Genomic DNA, 24,382 nt, shown 5'->3' with positions numbered 1-24,382 from the left:
GCCTGCTTAAGATTCTCTCTCTCTCTCTCTCTCTCTCTCTCTCTATCTCTCTCTCAAATAAAAAAAGAAAAAAGAAAAAGAAAGCAAGTGCCAATACATAAATTCAATATATCAAGTATAAATAGTCCCTACATTAAAAGGCAGATTGTCAGACTGGAAAATAAAGCAAGAACCAACTATATGCTGTCTAAACTTTTTTTTTAATTTTTTTTAACGTGTATTTATTTTTGAGAGACAGAACATGAGCAGCGGAGGGGCAGAGAGAGACAGAGACACAGAATCGGAAGCAGCCTCCAGGCTCTGACAGCACAGAGTCCGACGCGGGGCTCAAATTCACGAACCGTGAGATCATGACCTGAGCCAAAGTCGGATGCTTAGCCAACTAAGCCACGCAGGTGCCCTGTGCTGTCTAAACTTCAAATGTAAAGATACAGATAGGCAAAGAGTAAAAAGACGAAAAAAGACACGTTGTGAGACACTGATCCAAAGAAAACTACTGCATCTATGTAAATATCAAAGTAGACTTCAAAACACTGACCACCACCAGAATAAAGAGATTACATATCATTATACAACACAATGTGTATTATGTATACTATTTGTTGCATATATAATAAAATACACTACATGCATAAGAGATGTAATCGTACGGCACCATTAGGTCATGATAAATGGGTCCATGAAGAAAATATAACAATTTGAAAGCCTCTATGCACCAACATCAGAGCTTCAAAGTAAACAGAGCAAAGACCAAGAGAACTGAAAAGAAAAATAGAAAATTCCACAATTATGATTGGAGATTTCAGTTGCTTTCTCGACAATTTATAGAACAAGGAGACAGGATATCAGTAAAGATGTTGAAGATTTGAACAAATCCCACCCACCAGCAGAAGGCAAATCATTTTCTTGGTTTCATGTTAAATATTCATCAAAGGAGACCATATACCAGAGCCATAAAATGAGCTTCAACAAAGTTAAAAAGACCTAAATCACGCAGAGTTCTCGGACCACAGTGGAATTATACGTGTATTAGCAATAAAGAAGATCTAAGGAAAATCTTCAAACACTTAGAAATTAAGCATGTAACCTACATATAACCCATGAGTCAAAGAAGAAACCACAGTGCCAATCAATTAATATTTTGAACTTAATGCAAATGAAAATACATATCGAAATTTCTGATAGCTGAAAGCAGTGCCCAGGAAGAAATATGAAGCTTTTAATCTTTACATTAGAAAAGGTCTAAAAGCAATAATCTCAGGTTGGTCATAAAGAAAGTAGATTAAGGGGAGCCTGGGTGGTGCAGTAAATTAGGCATCCAACTCTTGATTTTGGCTCAGGTCATGATCTCAGGGTTCCATGCTGACCTTGGAGCCGCTTAGGATTCTCTCTCTCTCCCTCTGCCCCTCTCCCCTGCTTCCTGTGTCTCTAAAATAAATTTTTTTAAGTAGATTAAGAACACATTAAACTCTAAATAAAAGAAAGAAAAAGCATCTAGGCAAGGAAAACAAGAAGTAAAACTATTTACAGATGGTATGATCATGTATGTAAAAAATCCTAAAGGTTATATTAAAAAGCCACAGCAATGGTTGTCCATATTTTTAAAAAATTGTAAGCAATACCAAAAAACATGAACTACTTAGGAATACATTTAACAAAATGTACATAAAACTGAAAACTACCAAAACATTCCTGAGAGAAATTCTAGAAAACTTAAATCAGTGGAGACATTATATGATGCTCATGGATTGGAAGGCTCCATGTTGTTAAAATCTCAGTTCTTTCTCGACTAATCTATACATTAAATGCAGTCCCCTGAGATAACTGCCATCCACACGCACAAGAATGAAGTCAGAGTCCTTCCTCACACCATACACAAAGGCCAACTCAAAATGGATCATAGACCAAAACTTAGGAGCTGAAACTAAAAAGTTATCCGAATGAAACAAGGAGTAAACCTTCATGGTCATGGGTCAGACAACGCCTTTTAGATAGGACACCAAAAGTGCAGGGAACATGAGAAAAAATGGATGAGTGGGACTTCATCACAATTAAACACAGTATGTTCCAAAGAATACAATGAACCAAGTGGAAAAACGACCAACAAAATGGGGGTGGGGGAAATATGTGCAAATCATATGTCTCTGGTACAGAGCTTGTGTCCAGACTCTCACAACTCAATAACAAAACGACTGATAACCCGATTATAAATGGGCAAATGTGGGTCGCCTGGGGGGCTCTGTCGGTTAAGCATCAAGCTTCGGCTCAGGTCATGATCTCACGGTTCATGAGTTCTCTTTCTCAGACTGTCGGTCCCTATCTTTCTCTCTCTCTCAAAAACGAACATTAAAAAATAATGGGGTGCCTGGGTGGCTCAGTTGGTTGAGCATCTGACTGACTCAGGTCATGATCTCACGGTTCATGAGTTTGAGCCCTGCATTGGGCTCTGTGCTGACAACTCGGAGCCTGGACCTACTTTGGATTCTGTGTCTCCCTCTCCCTCTCTCTCTCTCTGCCTCTCCCCTGCTCACACTCTGTCTCTGTCTCTCTTTCTCTCTCTCTCAAAAACAAACATTAAAAAATAATGGGGTGCCTGGGTGGCTCAGTCGGTTGAGCATCCAACTTCAACTCAGGTCATGATCTCACTGTTCATGAGTTTGATCCCTGTTGGGGCTCTGGGCTGACAGCTCAGAGCCCGGAGCCTGCTTCGGATTCTGTGTCTCCCTCTCTCTCTGCCCCTCCCCTGCTGGCGCTGTCTCTCTCTCTCTCTCTCAAAAATAAATAAACATCTTAAAAAATTATATAAATAAATAGGGCAAAGGCTCTGAACAGACATTTCACCAAAGAAGATACACAAATGGCCAGCGAGCAGTGAAAGGGTGGCCAACGTCATTATGAAAGGGCGGGCCTACGCCGGCCGACTCCATCTTGTTCTGTGTTCTCCACCTTGAGTGACTATGTCCCCCACATGACCCCTTTTCCGGGAAAATCACAGAAACCTCAGACTGCGCCTCCTCCCGCTCACCCGTTCAGACTTTCTGATCAAAACACGCCCAGCAACCTGCGTAACAGGACTCCGACCCTTCCCCAGCCAATCGGCCGAGGCCACGACCCTTCCCCAGCCAATCGGCTGAGGCCACAGCCATTACCTCACCAACTGCCCCTAGACCCCTATAAAACCTTTGTGCTTTTGAAACTCGCTCTCTCTCCCTGGTATCTCACCGCTGCGTCAGTGCAGGTAGGGGATTGAGCTCGAGCTAGCTCGAATAAAGGTTCTTTTGCTTTTGCATCGGACTCGGCTCCCTAGTGGTCTTTGGGGATCACGAATTCTGGGCATAACAATTAACCATCAGGGAAATGTAATCGAAACCACAATGAGACACCACTTTGTGCCCACCTGGATGGCTATGCTCTAAAAGCCCTAAGCACCGGTGAGGCTATGGACCAGCAGACCCTCATACAGCGTTGGTGGCAGGATAACGTGGTACAGCCATTCTGGGAAAACAGCGACTGTTTCTCGAAACATTCAACACAAAGTCACCATACGACCTAGCATATCCCCAAGAGAAATGAAGACATAAGTCCACAGAAAAAAACTGCGTATGCATGTCAGTAGCGGCGTTATTCGTAATTGCCAAAGTGTAGAAGCGACTCCAATGACCATCCGCCAAGGGACAGAGAAACGAAACGTAGGAGAGCCGCACGGTGGAATCTGGCCAGAATACACATGAATGGAGTACTCACGCCCGCTACCTGGGACCAACCTTCGAGACCCTGTGCCGAGTGAAAGAAGCCAGTTACAAAAACACCTGCGAGTTGCCGAATTCCCTGAGAGGCCCAGAACAGTCAAAAGCCCAGAGACAGAAAGCCGGTTAGTGGATGTCTAGGCTACGAGAGTGGGGGGAGCTGGGGGGGGGGGGGGGGGGGGAGGGAGAGATGAGGAGTAAATGCTAATGGATACAGGTGGGCATTTTTTTTGGAGTAACGAAAAACATCCTAAAATTGACTATAGTAATGGTTGCACAAGTCTGTGAATAGACTAAGAACCAAGGCTTTGTTTTGCTTTGTTTTAAGGTAATTCCAAGCAAAATCCCAGGAGGTTTTTTGTAAGAATAAACCAGCTGAGGGGCACCTGAGTGGCTCAGTCGGTTGAGCATCCAACTTTGGCTCAGGTCTTGATCTCTCGGTGAGTTCCAGCCCCGCATCAGGCTCACTGCTGTCAGCGCAGAACCCACTTCAGATCCTCTGTCTCCCTCTCTCTGTCCCTCCCCCGCTCATGCTCTCCTCTCTCTTTCAAAAATAAACACTTAAAAAAAAAAAAAAAAAAAAAAAAAAGAGGTGTGCCTGGGCAGCTCAGTTGGTTAAGCATCTGACTTTGGCTCAGGTCATGATCTCACGGTTCATGAGTTCGAGCCCCACATCGGGCTCTGGGCTTACTGCTCAGAGCCTGGAGCCTGCTTCGGATTCTGTGTCTCCCTCTCTCTCTGCTCCTCCCCTGCTCACACTCTCTCTCGAAAATAAATAAACATTTAAAAAATAATAACAATATTTTTACAAAGAACAAACACGCTGATTTTAAAGTTCACACAGAAATCCAAAAGAACTAAAATAATTTTGGAAAACAAAACGAAGGCGAAGGTCTTATACCACCTGATTTCGAGACTTTCTCTAAAGCAATAGTTACTGAGACTATTTGCCAAAGAGAAATCATGCACTGAAATAAGATGTGCAAGAACACAACTACATATTTTTATCGGAACACCTGGTTTGCAACAAAGGCACCAACATAGTTTAATGGGCGTAGGACGGTCTCCAACAAATGATATGAGCACAACTCAACACCCATCAGAAGATAAACCTCAACACTTGCCCCACATCACGTACAAAAATGTACTCAGAATGGATTGTGTGCCTAAACCACAGCTGTAACCACAAAACTTCTAAAAGAAGGAGAAAATCTTCTTTCCTTCCTGAGGATCTTTGCGATCTCCAATGAAGTAAACGTTTCTGTTTGAATGAAAAAAAAAAAAAAAAGAAAGAAAGAAACCCGCTTCCTTTCAGAAAACAGCTCAGAAACTGGAAGAAGATATTCCCCATAAGTCTTTCTGATAAAAGACTTGTAATCAGGATATGTAAAAAACTCTAAGGATTCAACAAAAACAAAGATTAAAATGTAGCGATTAATTGTAATAAAAAGAGTTGACCAAACACTTCACGCGCGCGCGCGCGCGCACACACACACACAGACACACACACACACACACACACACACACACACACACACACCCGGTTCAAATGGCCAATAAACACACGAAAAGACACTCACCCTCTCTTTTACGGTTCCGGACCCAATTCCAACGTGGGGCAGGTCCCCCTACCCCTTGGCAACACTAGGCAATTCTCGGACACCAGCAGTGTCCAAAAATTCAACGGACCTCTGACACCATCCACCCGGAGACCGCGTCAGACCCCGCAGGAGAAGGGCTCAGTCCCCCAGCACTGCCCCTCCCCCACTTGAGCTTCCAGTCGCCAGTTTATAGCTATTGTCACCTGTGCTCCCCACCGCCCTGCTACAGATTGGATGCTCCAACAGCCTCCTTCTCAGCTTTGATTAATTGCCCAGGATGGGGGCGCCTGGGTGACTCTTAACTCAGGGTTGTGAGTTCCAGCCCCACGTTGGGTATAGAGATTACTTAAAATAAATTTTTAAAAAACGTAAATTGCTAGAATGACTCCCAGAACTCAGGGAAACACATACGTTTACCGGTTTATTAAAGGATGGTGACCGAGGATACGAACCAACAGTCAGTTGGAAGAGGGGCTCAGACCCAGGTCTGGGGATGGGGCATGGAGCGCCCTGCCTCCCCAGGTACCAGGGCTCGCCCATCTCCACGTGATCACTGACCCGGAAGCTCTCTGAACCCCTGGGCCTTTTGGGTTTTGTAAGAAGATCTCCTAATGAAGGCGCCATCGATTAGATCAGGGGCCATTGGCTGATTTAACCTCCAGCCCCTCCGCCCTCCCCCCCCCCCCCCCCCCCCCCCCCGGGGATAGGGGGGTGGGCAGGAAAGTTTTAACCTCTAATCCCAAAGGTTGCTTCCCCGGGCAACCAGTGCCCACCCCCCAGCCCTGGGGAGGGGTCCAAGAGTCGCCTTCATTAACATAACACAAGACACCTTTACAGCCCGGAGCACTCGGAAAATTCTAGGGGGTTGGGCGCTGACAGCCGGAAACTGGGGTTGATGAGCAAACACAACTGAGGAATAGATATTCGTTCAGGTGACCACATATCTACTCCGTACAAATCCCGGTACTACAACATCCTTCATGGCTAGAGAAATACATGAAAAATACCTCAGATAACACGACTCCACCATGAGAACGGCCAAAGTAAGGAGACCCCAAAACCCCACGTGCTGGCAAGAAGGGGAGTCCTTGGAGCCCCCAGATTGTACATACGCTTTGGAAAACAGTCCAGAAGTTGATTATAAACTAAGACTCACTAAACACTCATCCCAACAGCTGCACTCTCTACAAAGACATTGTCTTAACACCGACAGCAGCTTTTCTCCTACATAGTCAAAACTGGAAATAGCCACCAGGCTCCTGCGTGCTGTGTGGCTGGTCTCCTGCTCTGGTCAGTGGCCCGGGTAAGGAGCCAGGTGCATCACGTGGGGGAATGTCCCTCATTGGGGGATTCTGAACCTGCCTTATGACTATGTTGCCCTTGATTTATGACTGGGTGAAGCTGAAACCCAACTTGTGTGTGTGCCTCCATAGCGTGAGAGTACCACTTGGCAAGTGAAAAAGGAGTTACTGGTACATACAACACACGCATAAATCTGGAAACATTTGGCTTCAGACACCAAAGGTGTATCTCGTACACGAAGTTCTGTAAAAGACAAATCTAGGGGTGCCTGGGTGGGTGACTCAGACGGTTAAGCATGTCCCAACTTCTGCTCAGGTCACGATCTCGCGGTTCATGGGTTCGAGCCCTGCATCGGGCTCTGTGCTGACAGCTCGGAGCCCAGAGCCTGCTTGGGATTCTGTGTCTCCCTCTTTTCTCTGTCCCTTCCCCACTTGGGCTCACTCTCTCTCAAAATAAATAAACAAACTTAAAAAAAATGTAAAAAGAGAAATCTAAATCTCATCCAGATGGCAGTAAGCAGGTAATTTGTTCCTGGGGTGGGGTAAGCTGGGAGGGGGCACAGGGGATTTGCAGGGAGAATGGAATATTCCATCACGGCAGTGTTCGCCTAGGTAAACAAACATATCAAGGCTCACCGTGCATTTACTTGTCATCGATTACTGTATAGATCAATAAAGTTGGTTTTGACCGTTAATTGTATTTCCGTTACCTGAGGAAGGAAAAATCAGTGACGTGGTATAACTTCTAAAAAGATACCATTTGTGATAGCAACAAAAAAATAACACAGTAGCTGGGAAAAAGTGTGAAGACTGGTGTCCGTGGCCTTCACGGGACAGTCTCACTACCCTGTGCTGAGACGCTGAAAACCTAACTACACCATACGTCGCATAGTGATTGCGGGATTCCATGTGACACCAATCGAACCCCCAACAGAATATTCTCACCCACCTTGACAAGTTTGTAAAATGTATAGACTTCCCTGTAGGAGGAAAGCGAGGTAGGAGGGTTTGCCCTATCAGACACAAGACACCGGAAAGGTCTAGGAAGAAAGCCAGCGAGGTGCAGTCGGGGGTGGCTTGATGGGTCTCCGGAACAGACAGAGACGTCCGGAGCCGACCCGGGGGCCGAGGAAAGCACGATGTCTGTCCGAGATCCACCGCATATCCGTGGAGTTATCCAAATGGGGGGAAAAGTGTGATTGGATCATTGTACCCCACCCATAGACATAAAGCCCAGATGAACGCAATAGTTACGTGTGAAAGGGAAAACTAGGGTGTAAAAATAAAACAAGGAGAAATCTACAAATAAAAACTGGCAGAATACACCTGACTACCCATGTTCTCGATTTCCCCCGAGAGGCATCAGCCGGGCACAGAGAGTGCTCACAGGAGAGACCAGCCCCAGAAAGCAGTGTGAGGGTACACGGGGACATAGGGGTGATAGTCTCATGGGAAGCAGTTCCTGGGAGCAGAAAGGGATGCCGTGGGCTGGAGGCTGGTGCCCCCTGCTGTACATCCCTCGCGGCCGCTGAGCCTCTCTTGGCTAAGCTCCTGAAAGGGGTCTAGAAAGACCCCTCAGGACCCCGTGGAGTCGTCTTTCCTCCATGGCTCCTTAGAGAGAAAACTATGAAGGGGAAAGGAGGGGCCTGAATACAAAGAAGAAGGTGAAATCAGGGCCTGAAGCCCAAGAGAGAAAACGAGAAAATGCAGGGCCCTCCGCCAGCACGCAAGCCAGAGCCTGCCAGCCAGCTGGGTGTGCGAGGGAAGATGTCAATGTCACCAGAAATGGGGGTCCTGATGAGTCCATCTCTGAACACCCTGCCGGTGCCTCCTTCTTTTCCAAGGCCATGAGGGGTGTGGGGGGAGACACCAGGAGACAGACACAGGATCAACCATAGGAACCCCTGGTCTGTTAGAAAAAGTCCAGGCAGGAAGAGAGTCCCAAAGGACCGACTCCTAATTATGCATTCCACGGGGCCAGTGTTTCCCAGGGAGGGGGACCCTGGTACCACCGAGGGTCTGGAGGTGAGACAGCATAAAGAGAAAAGTTGAACAGGCTGGGGAAGGGGCTAGAGGTGTATCAACATAGAAGGCGTCCAGGGGTGGGGACGGGGCCAGGAGCACAGACAGAATCCTCCTTGTAAGCAACAAGGATGGGGGCACCTGGGTTGGGCAGTTGGCTAAGCCTCTGAGTCCTGGTTTCAGCTCAGGTCATAAGCTCACGGTTCGCGAGTTCGAGCCCCACATCGGACTGTGCACTGACAGCACGGAGCCTGCTTGGGATTCTGTCTCCCTCTCTCTGCCCCTCCCCTGCTTGCGCTCTCTCTCTCTCTCTCAAAATAAGTAAATAAACTTAGAAAAAAATTTTTCAAAGTTTAAGAAACAAGGATGGGGGCGCCTGGGTGGCTCAGTCGGTTAAGCAGCTGACTTCGGCTCAGGTCATAATCTCACGGTCCATGAGTTCGAGCCCCACGTCGGGCTCTGTGCTGACAGTGCAGAGCCTGGAGCCTGTTTCAGATTCTGTGTCTCCCTCTCTCTGACCCCCCCTGTTCATGCTCTGTCTCTCCCTGTCTCAAAAATAAATAAAATGTTAAAAAAAATTAAAAAAAAAAATAAAGGATGGAGCTCTTAGCTGCCCCAGGTGGTGAATGGGGATCCAACTACTTGCAAAGGACTTGGAATGGAGAGAAGTGTGGAATGGCTGCAGAGCTGAGAAGCCACGCATGTGCAAGGGGCGAGCTGCAAACCCAGAAGCCAGCTGCAGCGGCAGCGAAGCAGGTAGGAAGTGAGGTGATCCTCAAGAGCTGGGGCGGATGTGAGAACCAGGAAACATCACAAGGCTCACGGTAGCACCGTGACGACAGTGGGAGAGCACAGCACCCGTCACCAGAGTGCAGGGAACCCTGGCGTGGGCAGCGTTCCCCGAGAAAGGGACGAGGGGTCGCACACGGGCATCACAAATGGTGACTCTGGTGCCGTGGCTTTGCCATAAAAATACAGGACCGATTCCTCACACCGCGTGAGAACATCCGCTTTATCTGCTTTCAGTAATGACCCATCTCAGCTCCGAGATCCAATGGTTAGAGCCAAGCTCCCCGCAGAGCCAGGAATAAGGAAGCCGATTTTCATACTCAGAACCCAGATCAGATGAAACGTGGGCTTCCTGCCCGAAGTGAACTTTCCCTGGGGAATTACAAAGGGCACAGAAATGCACACATGAAATCAACCATCATAATGTTTGAGGAGACCGAATATGGAAACTTCTGCTCACAGATGTTTGTAAACCGAGATGATCAGAAGGGAGTCTCTGCATGGCTCTGAGGGTGCAGTCAGTTCACATCTGAACCGATCTGAAAACAAGCCAGAAGCACAGCCAGCCGTCGGGGGTCCAGGTGGAGACGGGAGTTGAGCTAGGTGCTCTTCCTGCCCCTTGTCTGTCCTCAGTACCCCCTGCAACTAGACGTCTCTCAGATTTTGCCTTCCTAACTCATGACGCTGGAGGGGGGTAAGCGAGACCCTGAGGTTCAGAGAGGTTGAGAAATCTGCACAGACACACAGAACTGAACAGCGACAGGGCCAGTGTGGACTGGGGGCAAAGCCCAACTTTTTGTACTTCAACGTCTGTTCTGAGTGAGGGAGGAGTGGGTAAGCCGTGGGGTGGAGATGCCTGCACACCCAAACCCCCTAACCTTCCCAGAAAGAGGCTTTTTTATACATTTTCCACACGCACAAAAGGACCATCAACTATTTCAGGGTTATGAGTTCGGACAGTTTCCAAATGATTTTCTCTATACCATGCTTTTATATCAAAAAAAAAAAAAAATGTAGGGGTGCCTGGGTGGCTCAGTCGGTTAAGCATCCGACTTCGGCTCAGGTCATAATCTCACAGTTCGTGAGTTCGAGCCCCACATCAGTCTCTGTGCTGACAGCTCAGAGCCTGGAGCCTGCTTCAGATTCTGTGTCTCCCTCTCTCTCTGCCCCTCCCCTGCTCGTGCTCTGTCTCTCTGTCTCAAAAATAAATAAAAACATTAAAAAAAATTGTTAAAAATGCAAACACCACTGATAAACATCGTACCGGACGTGTCCAAGATTATCTATAAACTTTCCGTTCTCTTCCTGCAACTGAGACTTGAAAGATGAAGATCAGATATTTTAACATGCTTTACATCCAAGTGTCTTAGATCCTTCAATGCCAGGAAAGAGAAGCTTCCAGAACATTCAGAACCCTCGAAGTCAAACCCCCTTGATTCTGACTCTTCCCACAGGAAGCACATCTGCTCTTTCTCTGTGCAGTCTTCGATGCCGTCAGACCCCCTCCCCGCCCCCCGCTTTGCCAGGCAGCCACCAGGGTGGCCAGAGCCACACAAGCGATTCTGAAGTCAGACTTTTAACCTACAGAAACCAAACTGTTGTACTCAAATGACGTTTGCTAATCAGCAGTCACTTTGTGGTTCCAAGAACAGCCATGGAAAGAGGAAAGACCCCCTACCCAAACCAGCCGTTAGCTGGAAACATTATCACGTGAGTCTGCATTTAACAAAACTGATGTTCTTGGAGCACCCGGGTGGCTAAGTTGGTTAAGCGTCCGACTCTTGATCTCGCCACGGGTCATGATCTCACAGTTCATGAGTTTGAGCCCCGAGTGAGGCTCTGTGCTGACAGCACGGAACCTGCTTGGAATTCTCTGTCTCCCCCTCTCTCTCTGCCCCTTCCCTGTTTTCTCTCTCTCTCTCTTTCTCAAAATAAACAAACTTTAAAAACAAACAAAACAGATGCTGCTGTAACTCTAGACTCTGTGCTGTTTATGATCTCTGACCTCTCCCAAACTGTTAGGCTTTACTAAAAGCATAAAAGCTCGTTCCCATGAATTCTGAAAAGGATGCTTGTGTCTCTCTTACCGAGAATGGTGCTCCGTGGCTCCCTCATAGCTCTGGTTCCGGCAGGTCGACCCCGTGTTGCAAAGAAGGCCTTGGACAAAGGGGAAAACGCCTCGGCTGGGCAGATCCCGAGGTTGCAAAAAACCTAAGTGTAGATTCAAGGGAGAAGTGCGTCCATATAACAGAATACCTATTTGGTCAGAAGAGTAGTGTCAAATATGATGTTATTATATTTTTAATCCTCTTATTCAGTTAAAAGAGGTCTGAGCACTCAAACAAAAGAGAGAGAGGAAAGGAAGAAAGCCTTCATATGGAACACCTTTCCGTGGGTCTGTACTCACGCTTCAGGGCAGAATGGCCCTGCCCAGCCTGAGAGCCGCAGGACTCACTCCCTCCCAGCTCCCGGAGGGGCAAAACCCCCCTTACACAGCCATGCCATGCACACAGTCCTCTGTAAACCAGCTGTGGGCGGGAAGAATAAGATAGATCCTTCTTCTCATCTCATACAAAGATTTAGCAGTTTTTTAGTTTGGGCAAAATTTTCAATCGAATACACCTTGGATTCTTAAATGTATACGCGTAGTTGTTAAAGACCATATAACGCAAAGAAGTTTAGACAAAATGGATAGGATCCAAGGGTTTTCAGGAAGACTTTGCTGCAACAATGCCCCTGACTCGATCGAGTGGAGTTCATCTGTGCCCCATGCCTAGAGCCCTCCATGCCCCCGATGGACGGATGGCAGCGGTTGAGATGCTGATGACCGCAGGCAACTTGGAAGTTACTGATCTAACGTGAGGTAGCTCATAAAGTCTTGGTGAAAGGCTCTCCATGCGAGCCTAGTTTGGTCTGGGAAATGATCACACTCTCAGGACGTGGAGACTCACTACCCCCAGGGCTCAGCATAATGCTTTGCACATAGAAGACAGTCACTAAACGTTGGATGAATGAATCATTGAATGAACCATTGGTGGAGCGAATGAATGAATGAATGAAAAATGAACAAGTAGTCTCTCAAGCCACAGGGGCAAATGGAGTTCTTAGCGAACACAAGACCCAGTGCACTAGGTCCAGCCACACCCCTTCTCTTCAATCATAAAGAACTCATTTTATTTCTTCTCCTGCCATGGTGTCTGTGCCACCCAGATCATTCCTCTCCTGCACACCTGTAGTCCCACGAAGTCTCACATGTCGGGCCCCAGTAGCCTTTCCCTAACATGGACTGGCCACCTCTCTTACGAGCGCACATGGCCCCCCTGCAGAACCCCATCATGACATTTTCCCCACCATATTGAAATAGTCTGACATGACAGCAAGCTCTAGAAGGACAGGGAAAATATCTTGTCCACTAGTCTGTCTTCAGCAAGGTCTTGGACCCAGCAGGCACTCAACACATATTTGCCAAAAGAATAAATACATTAATTATTTCGGATAGTGACACACTATTTTAGATAAGACCCATCCTTTAATAATCTTCTATTCATGTAACTTTTTCAGAACTAACCACATTATCCACATTTCTAGTGGCATAAATCTGATAGAAACAAAACAGGCCATCATTTCTCAAGCAGTAATGCTGTTGAGATTTGAAACCAAATGAAAAAAAGGGTCTTTCTGATAAAGATCCTGGAGCAGAGGAACTTAACCAGTAATGATTTATCAGTGCATCACCACCATCATTGCCATCATCATCACCATCATCATCACCATCATCACCACCATCACCACCACCACCATCATCACCATCACCATCATTATCACCATCATCATCGCCATCATCACCACTGTCACCATCCCCATTGCCATCATCATCATCTTCATCATCATCACCATCATCTCCATCATCACCATCATCACCATCATCATTACCATCATCACCACCATTATCACCATCACCACCATCATCATCAACATCATCATTATCTCCACCAACAATAACATCATCATCATCACTATCATCATCATCATCACTATCATCACCATCACCATCATCACTACCATCACCATCTTTATCACCATCACCACGATCATCACCACCATCATCACCACCATCACCACCACCACCATTACCACCACCATCATCATTATCATCACCATCACCCTCACCACCATCACCATCATCACTACTGTCACCATCCCCATTGCCATCATCATCATCACCATCATCACCATCATCATTACCATCATCACTACCATTATCACCATCACCACCATCAACATCACCATCATCTCTACCATCACCATCCTTATCACCATCACCACGATCATCACCACCACCATCACCACCATCATCACCACCACTATTACCACCACCATCATCACTATCATCACCATCACCATCACCACCACGGTCACCATCCCTATTGCCATCATCATCATCATCATCATCACCATCATCACTATCATCATTACCATCATCACTACCATTATCACCATCACCACCATCACCACCACCATCACCACCACCATCATCACCACCATCACCACCATCACCACCATCACCACCATCACCACCATCATCACCGCCACCATCGCCACCACCATCACCACCATCACCACCACTACCATCACCACCACCATCACCATCATCACCACTGTCACCATCCCCATTGCCATCATCATCATCACCATCATCACCATCATCATTACCATCATCACTACCATTATCACCATCACCACCATCACCATCATCACTACCATCACCATCTTTATCACCATCACCACGATCATCACCACCATCATCACCACCATCATCACCACCATCACCACCACCACCATTACCACGACCATCATCACTATCATCACCATCACCCTCACCACCATCACCATCATCACCACTGTCACCATCCCCATTGCCATCATCATCATCACCATCATCACCATCATCATTACCATCATCACTACCATTATCACCATCACCACCATCATCATCAACATAATCACTATCTCCACCAACAATAACATCATCATCATCGTCACTATCATCACCATCACCATCATCACTACCATCACCATCCTTATCACCATCACCACGATCATCACCACCACCATCACCACCATCATCACCACCACCATTACCACCACCATCATCACTATCATCACCATCACCATCACCACCACGGTCACCATCCCTATTGCCATCATCATCATCATCATCACCATCATCACTATCATCATTACCATCATCACTACCATTATCACCATCACCACCATCACCACCACCATTGCCACCATCATCGCCACCACCATCGCCACCACCATCACCACCACCATCGTCACCACCATCACCACCATCATCATCGCCATCACCATCATCACCACTACCACCATCACCACCATCATCATCACCACCACCATCACCACCACTACCATCACCACCACCATCGTCACCATCATCACTATCTCCACCAACAATAACATCATCATCATCATCACTATCATCATCATCGTCACTATCATCACCATCACCATCATCACTACCATCACCATCTTTATCACCATAACCACGATCATCACCACCATCATCACCACCATCATCACCACCATCATCACCACCATCACCACCACCACCATTACCACCACCATCATCACTATCATCACCATCACCCTCATCACCATCACCATCATCACTACTGTCACCATCCCCATTGCCATCATCATCATCACCATCATCACCATCATCATTACCATCATCACTACCATTATCACCATCACCACCATCACCATCACCATCATCTCTACCATCACCATCCTTATCACCATCACCACGATCACCACCACCATCACCACCATCATCACCACCACCATTACCACCACCATCATCACTATCATCACCATCACTATCATCACCATCACCATCACCACCACGGTCACCATCCCTATTGCCATCACCATCATCATCATCACCATCATCACTATCATCATTACCATCATCACTACCATTATCACCATCACCACCATCACCACCACCATCACCACCACCATCATCACCATCATCATCACCACCATCACCATCACCACCACCATCATCACCATCATCACCATCACCACCATCACCACCATCACCACCACCACCATCATCACCATCACCACCACCATCATCACCATCACCATCATCATCACCACCACCATCATCACCACCATCACCACCGTCATCACCATCATCATCATCACCATCATCATCACCATCACCACCATCACCACCACCATCACCACCATCACCACCATCACCACCATCATCATCATCACCATCATCATCACCATCATCATCATCACCATTACCACCATCATCACCATCACCATCATCACCACCATCACCGTCCCCATTGCCATCATCATCATCATCACCATCATCACCATTATCATTACCATCATCACCACCATTATCACCATCACCAACATCATCACTACCTCCACCAACAATAACATTATCACCATTATCACTATCACCACCTTCATCACTATCATCACCATCACCGTCATCACTACCATCACCATCCTCGTCACCATCGTCACCATCATCATCATCACCATCAGCAGCAGCAGCATCACTATCTTTGCCACCAACATCATCACCATCGTCATCACTATGACACCATGATAGCTGTCATCACTGTCACTATCATCATCGTCATCATCACCATCATCACCAGCACCATCCACACCACCATAACCACCAATGCCATCACTATCTTGTTGATAGACTAAAGTGTATCTGTCACCTTTTACCTCTTCTTCTACTCTTTATATATCTATAATAGCATCTAAACCTATTCTCACAAAGGCAGTTTAGTTAGAAGAATAAGTCTATATGCTAGATGGAACAGGTATGTGTGACTATGATTCTTAACAGAAAAAAATATAAATTGATGCTTACTGGCACATACCCCGGAAATATAGCTATTGTGGTATCACAGTGAACCTTATGCGTTCATTCCACTCAGAATTCACAGTTTATAAACAACAGAGGAAAGAGCTGCATTTTCTTCCTCCAGAGGGTCTATAATGCAAGAAGTGTAGCCAAAGTAACACTCACAATTGTCTCTGTGTCTGGGAGGCTCTTGAAAACGAAGCACTGTCAGAATCATGAAGAGGATACATGGCCAAAAGAATTCAGCAAGAGAAAGGACCTGAAGAAGGATGTCGGGAAAAAAAAAATTAGAGTTTGAATAAATGGTAAAGCATTGTAATAGCCCCCTTGCCTGCAGGATGGGTTGCTGCTCACTCAGGCCTCCCTTAAAGGAGGTCATTGTCAAGGCTTTGGGTGGCTCAGTCAGTTGGGTGTCCAACTCTTGGTTTCGGTTCAGGTCATGATCTCTTGGATTGTGGGTTCGAGTCCCACATGGAGCTCCATGCTTCCAGTGCAGAGCCTGCTTAGGATTCTCTCTCTCTCCCTCTCTCTCTGTCCCTACCATGCTCTCTCTCTCTCTCAAAAATAAATAAACTTAAAATTTTTTTAATTAAAAAAAAAAAGGAGATTATTGTCATCCTTACTGAGCGTCTCTGAGAACACTGATTTGAGCCACGGGTCCATGGTTCATTCGTCATCTGGACCCGCGACTGTCACCTCCTTGTATGTTTCCCAAAACGCTTGTTTTCTGTTTCTTTCTTTTTTGTCCACATTATTTTTTTTTAATGTTTATTTATTCTTGAGAGAGAAGGAGAGACAGACAGAGCATGAGCAGGGGAGGGGCAGAGCGAGAGAGGGACACAGAATCTGAAGCAGGCTCCAGGCTCTGAGCTGTCAGCACAGAGCCCGACGCGGGGCCCAAACCCACGGACCGAGAGATCATGACCTGAGCCAAAGTTGGCCACTCAACCGACTGAGCCACCCAGGTGCCCCTGAATTACTTTCTTAAGACTGGAACAAATTTCTGAAAGTCAGATTACTGGAGCCAAATCTCCTGACACAGACAACAAAAGAGCCACATGTAACAATCACGGTAATTCACATAGCTTTGCGTCCTCAGTCAAAAAAGACAAAGGAATTACCATGGATGCATGGAATTTAATTATTTGAGAATGAAATACCCAAGGTTCAGCCCAGTGAAAAACTAATTAAGAGGAAAATCCTCAGGGCACTGGGTAGTTCAGTCGGGTAAGCACCAACTCTTGGGACTCTTGGTTTCAGCTTAGGTCATGATCTCATGGTTCAAGAATTTGAGCCCCGCATCGAGCTCTGTTCTGACAGCGCAGAGCTTGCTTGGGATTCTCTCTCTGCCTCTGTCTACCCCTCCCCTACTCACACTATCTCTGTCTCTCTCAAAATAAGTAATAAAAAAAGAAAAGAATTATCCTCGATTATCACCAGATTATTCTTTTTTTTTTTACATTGTTTTATTTTTGAGAGACAGAGAGAGACAGAGCATGAGTAGGGGAGGGGCAGAGAGAGAGAGACAGAATCTGAAGCAGGTTCCAGGCTCCAAGCTGTCAGCACAGAGCCCGATGTGGGGCTCAAACCCACAAACCATGAAATCATGACCTGAGCCGAAGTTAGGCGCTTAACCAACTGAGCCACTCAGGCGCCCCCAGATTATTCTTTTTGTCCTCATTCTTCCGTGGTTTTATGGTGGATCATGTTCTCCTGTAGACTTCCACTCGTATCATTCCACAAAGACAAGAGTTTATAACCACACACCAAACAGGTTAGGCACTCAATAATGCATGAACAAAAACCTAAAATCTGCAGGTTAGGGAGGTAGGGGTACCCAGCCTAACACTAAAGACGGGTTTTTTTAGACTCCCAGTTATAATGCTTTGAGCTAAAACAAACTTTTCGCCTCTTTGGTTCCTTTGCTCTTTGAACTGCTCTTCACAATTCTTCCCTGTAAGGAAACGGCATCGAAATGCGGCCAGGAGGGTGTATGTGGCCTGAAGCCATAAAGACAAAACACAGGTGGAAAGGTTTCGATCCCCACTGTAGTTAAAGAAAAGAAATCACCGCTTTTGAAAGAGTTCATGATGTAATATTTCTTGTGCCAGAAAGTGCATCATTATGGAAAGTTCCCTGACCGAGTGCGGAAATCCAATATCATATATCTTTATAATGGGGCAAATGTCTGCAGGAGGCCAACCTCTACTCAAAGGATGGTGATTAAAACAGCCAGAGAGGTCGGGCACACTCAGAAGACCACCAATTCAAGTCATCTAGCTCATTCTCTAGAACAAATAATCATTTCTTCAAGTATGGGAGTAGGGGTGTGGTGTGGGAAGATTCCATAACTAGTTCCGGCTGAAACTAAATGTGCAAAACAGAAAACATGCCACAAATTCAGCAATGACTTGATACCGTTAAGAAGAATAAATATAGGAGCACCCGGGTGGCTCAGTCAGTTAGGCGTCAGACTCTTGATTTCGGCTCAGGTCATGATCTCACAGTCATGATCTCCATGCTGACAGCACGCAGCCTGCTTGGGATTCTCTCCCTCCCTCCCTCTCTGCCCCTCCCCTGCTCGCCTGCTTTCTCTCTCTCTCAAAATAAACAAATATATTCTCTCTCTCAAAATAAATAAATATATTCTCTCTCAAAATAAATATACTTTGAAAAAAAGAAGAAATACATAATTAACTTTCTGTTTTAAAAAATTTTTAAATAGCATATGATAGCTATTTTTTAAGACAGAGAGGTATAAAGAACACAGATAATGGTCCATAGACCCAAGACTCGTACGTATAACAACTCTCGATATTATAAGTAATTACATATATGCATGGTTAGGAAATTTAAAAAGTACAGAAAGAATACAGCCATTCTCCCAAAGGATAAATTATCTCAATTGTTTTCTTTTTTAAAAAAAATTTTTTTAAGTTTATTTTATTTTTGAAGAGAGAGAGAGACAGAGTGTGAGCAGGGGAGGGGCAGAGAGAGGGAGACACAGAATCGGAAGCAGGCTCCAGGCTCTGAGCTGTCAGCACAGAGCCCGATGCGGGGCTCGAACTCATGAACCGTGAGATCATGACCTGAGCTGAAGTTGGATGCTTAAACGATGTTGGATACTAAGCCACCTCGGCTCCCCTCAACAGCTTTCTGAATTCATTTTTTTTAAAGTATATATAAGCCTAACTAATGTTTTTGGAAACAGTTTTTCATATCAGCACTTATAGAACTGTCTCATTGTTTTTAAAGAGAACATGATAATCTACTGTAGAATGTAATTTATTCAACCAATCACCTAGTTCATGGAAACGTGCAAGGTTTTCTGTTTGGGGCCATTGCTATCATGAGGTTTCTGTATATATTTGGCTGACTGTTGTAAGTATGCTTACGAAGTGTTGTTGCAAATGAGATTCTTGAGTCAAAGTGTGTATGATTTCTAATCATACAAAACGCACCCAGTACAAACCAGCCCAGCCATCATTCCCTCCAAACACACTCTCCTGAGATTAACAAACCTTCAAATTTCTGTCAATATTTTGTCAAAGTGATATGCAAAAAATGTTTTTCTTTAATTATTAAGGTCAAGCATTTTTCATAAGTCAAATCTACAATAATTCCTTGTCCATTCACTCCCTATTCTTCCCTGTACACATTTTTCTATTACATATATGTATAAATGTATATATATATATATATATATATATATATATACATTTATATATATATATATGATACAAAAGTGTACGGTCAGACACAAAACAGGCTAGGCATTCAATAATGCACAAACAGAAATTTACACTCTATCAGGATAGGAGGATATGCGGTTTTACACTAAAGAGGATGGATGTCTTACTGGGGTGCCTGGGTGGCTCAGTTGGTCTGACTCTTGATTTGGACTCAGGTCATGATCTCGCGGTTTGTGGGTTTGAGCCCCGCATTTGGCTCTGCACTGAGAGTGTGGAGCCTGCTTGGGATTTTCTTTTCCTCTCTCTCTGCCCCTCCCCCCTCCACAAAAGAAATAAATTAACTTAAAAAGAGTGGACACCTGGGTGGCTCAGTCGGTTAAGCATCCAACTTCAGCTCAGGTCATGATCTCACAGTTCATGAGTTCAAGCCCCGAGTCAGGCTCTGTGCTGACAACTCAGAGCCTGGAATCTGCTTTGGATTTTGTGTCTCCCTCTCTCTCTGCCCCTCCCCTGCTTGTGGTCTGTCTGTCTGTCTGTCTCTCTCAAAAATAAACTTAAAAATATTAAAAAAAAATTCTTAAAGAAAAGAGGGCATCTTACTATTTTAAAACCCACTTTATGTACTTTTTTTCTTTCTGTCTGCTTTTTTTTTTTTTTTTTTTTTTTTACTGGTCTGCACATCATTGTCTCCTATTTTCTTTTTGAGTTAAGGAATTTCTTCATTGGTCCTTTGTCGGCTTAAAGTATTTAAGCAATTATTTTCTCCAGTGTCTTATTTGCCTTTTAATTGTCAAAATCTTTGATGCAATCAGTTCATCAATCTTTTTATTTATAGCATCTGGATTCTTGTTCCTACACATAATGAATGAATGATCATCATTCAAGGGACCCTTATCATGGCCAAACTAAAATAGGCAGTGGCAGCTGTGAAGCTATAAGAATTTACCTGTCCAGTCCTCACTTCAGTGGAAAATCTCCAGTTTCAAATGGAAATAACATCGTTAAAAAAGCAAAACTCTACATCGTATAATCTAGCAGTTTCTTAAAGATCTTTAACTGAAACAGAACCCCAGTTACACTTTAAAAAATAGTATCTCAGGGGGCGCCTGGGTGGTTGAGTCAGTTAAGCATCCGACTTCGGCTCAGGTCATGATCTCATGGTTCGTGAGTTCGAGCCCCAAGTCAGGCTCTGTGCAGACTCTGTGCAGCCTATCTCTCTCTCTCTCTCTCTGACCCTCCCCTGCTCTCTCTCTCTCTCTCAAAAATAAATAAACGTTAAAGAAAATAGTACGTTAGTTTTTTATTTGTAAGCTAATCACCAGCTGCTCCAAAAAGCACAGGTAGGGGGGAAATCTCCCATTGTTCGAATGTGAAATAACTCCGTTCAGAAGACAAGTATCGAAACACCCAGTTCTGCTGTGTCACTGCCCATTGTGAGCCAGTGAATCACCTCCTTTCACAAGACTCTCTCCCAGAGGCGCTCAGAGGCTCTTTCTCATCATATTTTTGTACCCTGGTTTCCTTCTCATGTGTCCTCATTGTCCTGGAGTCTTACCTGACATTTTTGATCCCCTCCCTGCTAACTGGGAATGCTTCCCCCCATCGCCCACACCGTGGGCCCCCCACGAGGGGCTTCCCCGCACTGGAAGGGCCGAGAACAGACAGCACCCATGCTGTCCCCCCTAAGGCAGCCCGGAGCAGATGCTACATGATGCTGTGCTCTCAAGAAATTAATCAGCTTGGAGCGCCTGGGGGGCTCAGTCAGCTGGGCATCCGACTTTGGCTCAGGTCATGATCTCGCAGTTCGTGAGTTCGAGCCCCGCATCGGGTTTTTTGCTGTCAGCACAGAACCTGTTTTGGAACCTCTGTCCCCCTCTGTCTCTACCCCTCCCCTGCTTGCGCTCTCTCAAAAATAAATAAACATTAAAAAAGAAAGAAAGAAAAGAAAAAAAGAATCAGCTGGGAGAATCACCTGGGCTCACAAAACAGCAGCCACTGGATCAGGCGCCCACACAGCAGGGTCCCAAGCGGGGAGCTCCCACCAGGGAATGGAAAAAGTATTCAGTTCTGCACCCCAGATTCCACAGTCGCCCTCCCCATGACCTCAATGGGTGCCCCTCCTTGGTTCCTAAAAACACAGCTGAGACGCAGCAGCATTTGGCGGAGACCTTCACAGCACACACACAGAAATACATACGTCAACGGCTCTCGGGTAAAACATTGGTGTCTCCTTACAGACTTTTTCTTCTTCCAGACAGAATGAGACGAGACAAAGAAAAGAAGGTAGAGGAGAAAGAGAGCCAACTTGTCTTTATATAAGATGAAAGCCACAAAAATGCCAAGAAACAGGTCTCTAGAGCAGATCGAGCAAGTTCAGTCCTAACTCAGCCCAGCAGCTCCAAACCTGTCATCCTGGGGGGCCTCCCCAGCGCCCGCATCTGCGGGGTGAGAGCCCTGAAGGCATCACCTCCCTCCTTCTTCCCACAGGAGTCAGAGAAAGCTGCGAGCAATAAACGAAACACGGAGAAGTGAGCAATGAGTCCGAGTCTGTTGGAGAACAACTTCCCCGAAATCGGATGGAGTGAGTATGCTATAAAATGCTGGACGAAGGGGAACCCGGGGGGCTCAGTCGGTTAAGCATCTGACTCTTGATCTCGGCTCAGGTCATGATCTCACGGTTCGTGAGATCGAGCCCCGGATGGGGGTCTGTCTTGACAGCAGAGCCTGCTTGGGATTCTCTCTCTCCTTCTCTCTGTTTGCCCCTCCCCTGTTTACACCCTATCTCTCTCTCTCAAAATAAATGAAAAATTAAAAAAAAAAACTTTAAATGAAAACTATAAAAAAAAAACACTGGAGAAAATTCCAAAGCGGAGCACAGAGCCCAGAGCCCAGCCAGGGTAATAATGTCTGCATCTCCTCCCATGGGGATGTGAGTCCTCCCTCATCCCCACCACCCCCCCTGCCATTGGCAATCAGCATATATAGGGTAAGCTCAGGGACCACACTGGGGTTTGAAGGAGAAATCAGACTGGTCTCAGATCTATCGACAAGAGAGTCGAGAACAAACACAACACCCGGCTGAGCCCTCCCAGAACGAATCAGATTAAAAGCGCAAAACAGCTGTCTAAGCATTCTGGAGGAATCACCCAAACACACAAACCAAAGTCATAAAGCACGACTGGAAAAGAAACAACCCAAAGAACATGAAATTTCTTTACAATAGCTTTGTAAAGAAAAAGAATTTAGTAAGAGCAAACTTTCGGAAAAAAGAGCTCAAAAGAAAAAAAAAGATGGTAAATGAAAAAGAGAGGTTGCAGATGTAGGGAAAACACAACAATAACAGAATGATTATTGTGGAAATCCAAAATTTAGACCTAGAAACTACACAGAGAGTAGTCGCTGGTTGAATTTGAATTTCTGCATCAGAGGAACAGTCTGAGATCACAACGGGGATTTTCTTTAAAACATTTTTAAAGGTAGAACCATAAACACAGAAAAGCATCCAACAAATACAACAAAAAACATGCTCAGAGATAGAACACAGAACTTCCCGGAAATAGAGAAGAGTTGTTCTAAAGACCAAAAGAATATGTTGTATTTCAGGGGGGAAAAATAAGCTGTAGCTGAGCTATGGCTATCGAGCCCCAAAGATAAAGGAAGATTAGCACAAGTCTCCAGAAGGGGAGAAAAAAAGCAACTCACTGAAAGGAGGGGGAAAAATCAGTCCAGCCTCAAATATATCTTCGCAACATTCAGTGCTAGATGCCGACGCATCAGTATTTACAAAGTTCAAAGAGAAAGAAAGTGTGATAAAAATATGATAACCAACCTAAATGGCCCTTAAATGAAAAGCAACATACGAATATTCTCAATCGTAAAGAACACAGATCATTTATTAACCTGAGCCAAGATCAAGAGTCAGACTCTTAACCGACTGAGCCACCTGGGCGCCCCTCCAACCAGTGTTTTATTCACTCCATCCATTTTGGGGCAAATTGTTGTACGACTTTGGATTCTTTTCATCTGATTATGTGAAGCCCTAGTCCATGAAACCCAAGGGGGAAATCTGGGCAATGACATCCGGCCAAAATAAAAAATGGGGCAAAGTTTAATACCCAGTCATGTCACCTCTGATTCTGGTAGCACATCAGCTAGAAACTACAGGACTCCTGCTAGGAGAACACAGTTCTTACTGCATGGCTGGACTTCCAGAAAGAAATCTCCAGAGAGCTGGGGTGAGGAGAGTGGCAAAAAATAAATCAAAGAGAAGAGAGAATCATAAGTTGAATCTTTAAGT

General features: G+C 45.5%; 1 protein-coding gene across 1 annotated transcript in view; it reads right to left on the bottom strand.

Moving 5' to 3' along the window:
• ABCA13 (ATP binding cassette subfamily A member 13) overlaps positions 1–16,772 on the bottom strand; it is a 374,957-nt gene extending 358,185 nt beyond the window's left edge. Inside the window, exons 1-2 of the mRNA XM_042927326.1 lie at positions 16,559–16,772; positions 11,547–11,670 (exon numbers count right to left, since the gene is read on the bottom strand). Coding sequence (XP_042783260.1) covers positions 11,547–11,670; positions 16,559–16,772 — 338 coding nt within the window. The remainder of the gene's footprint in view (positions 1–11,546; positions 11,671–16,558) is intronic.
• Between the last annotated feature and the right edge of the window lie 7,610 nt (positions 16,773–24,382).

The sequence above is a fragment of the Panthera leo genome, chromosome A2, assembly GCF_018350215.1.
Source record: "Panthera leo isolate Ple1 chromosome A2, P.leo_Ple1_pat1.1, whole genome shotgun sequence".
NCBI classification, from domain to species: Eukaryota; Metazoa; Chordata; class Mammalia; order Carnivora; family Felidae; genus Panthera; species Panthera leo.
Note: the sequence above shows the minus strand (reverse complement) of the source record. Positions and strands in the feature narration are given on the sequence as shown.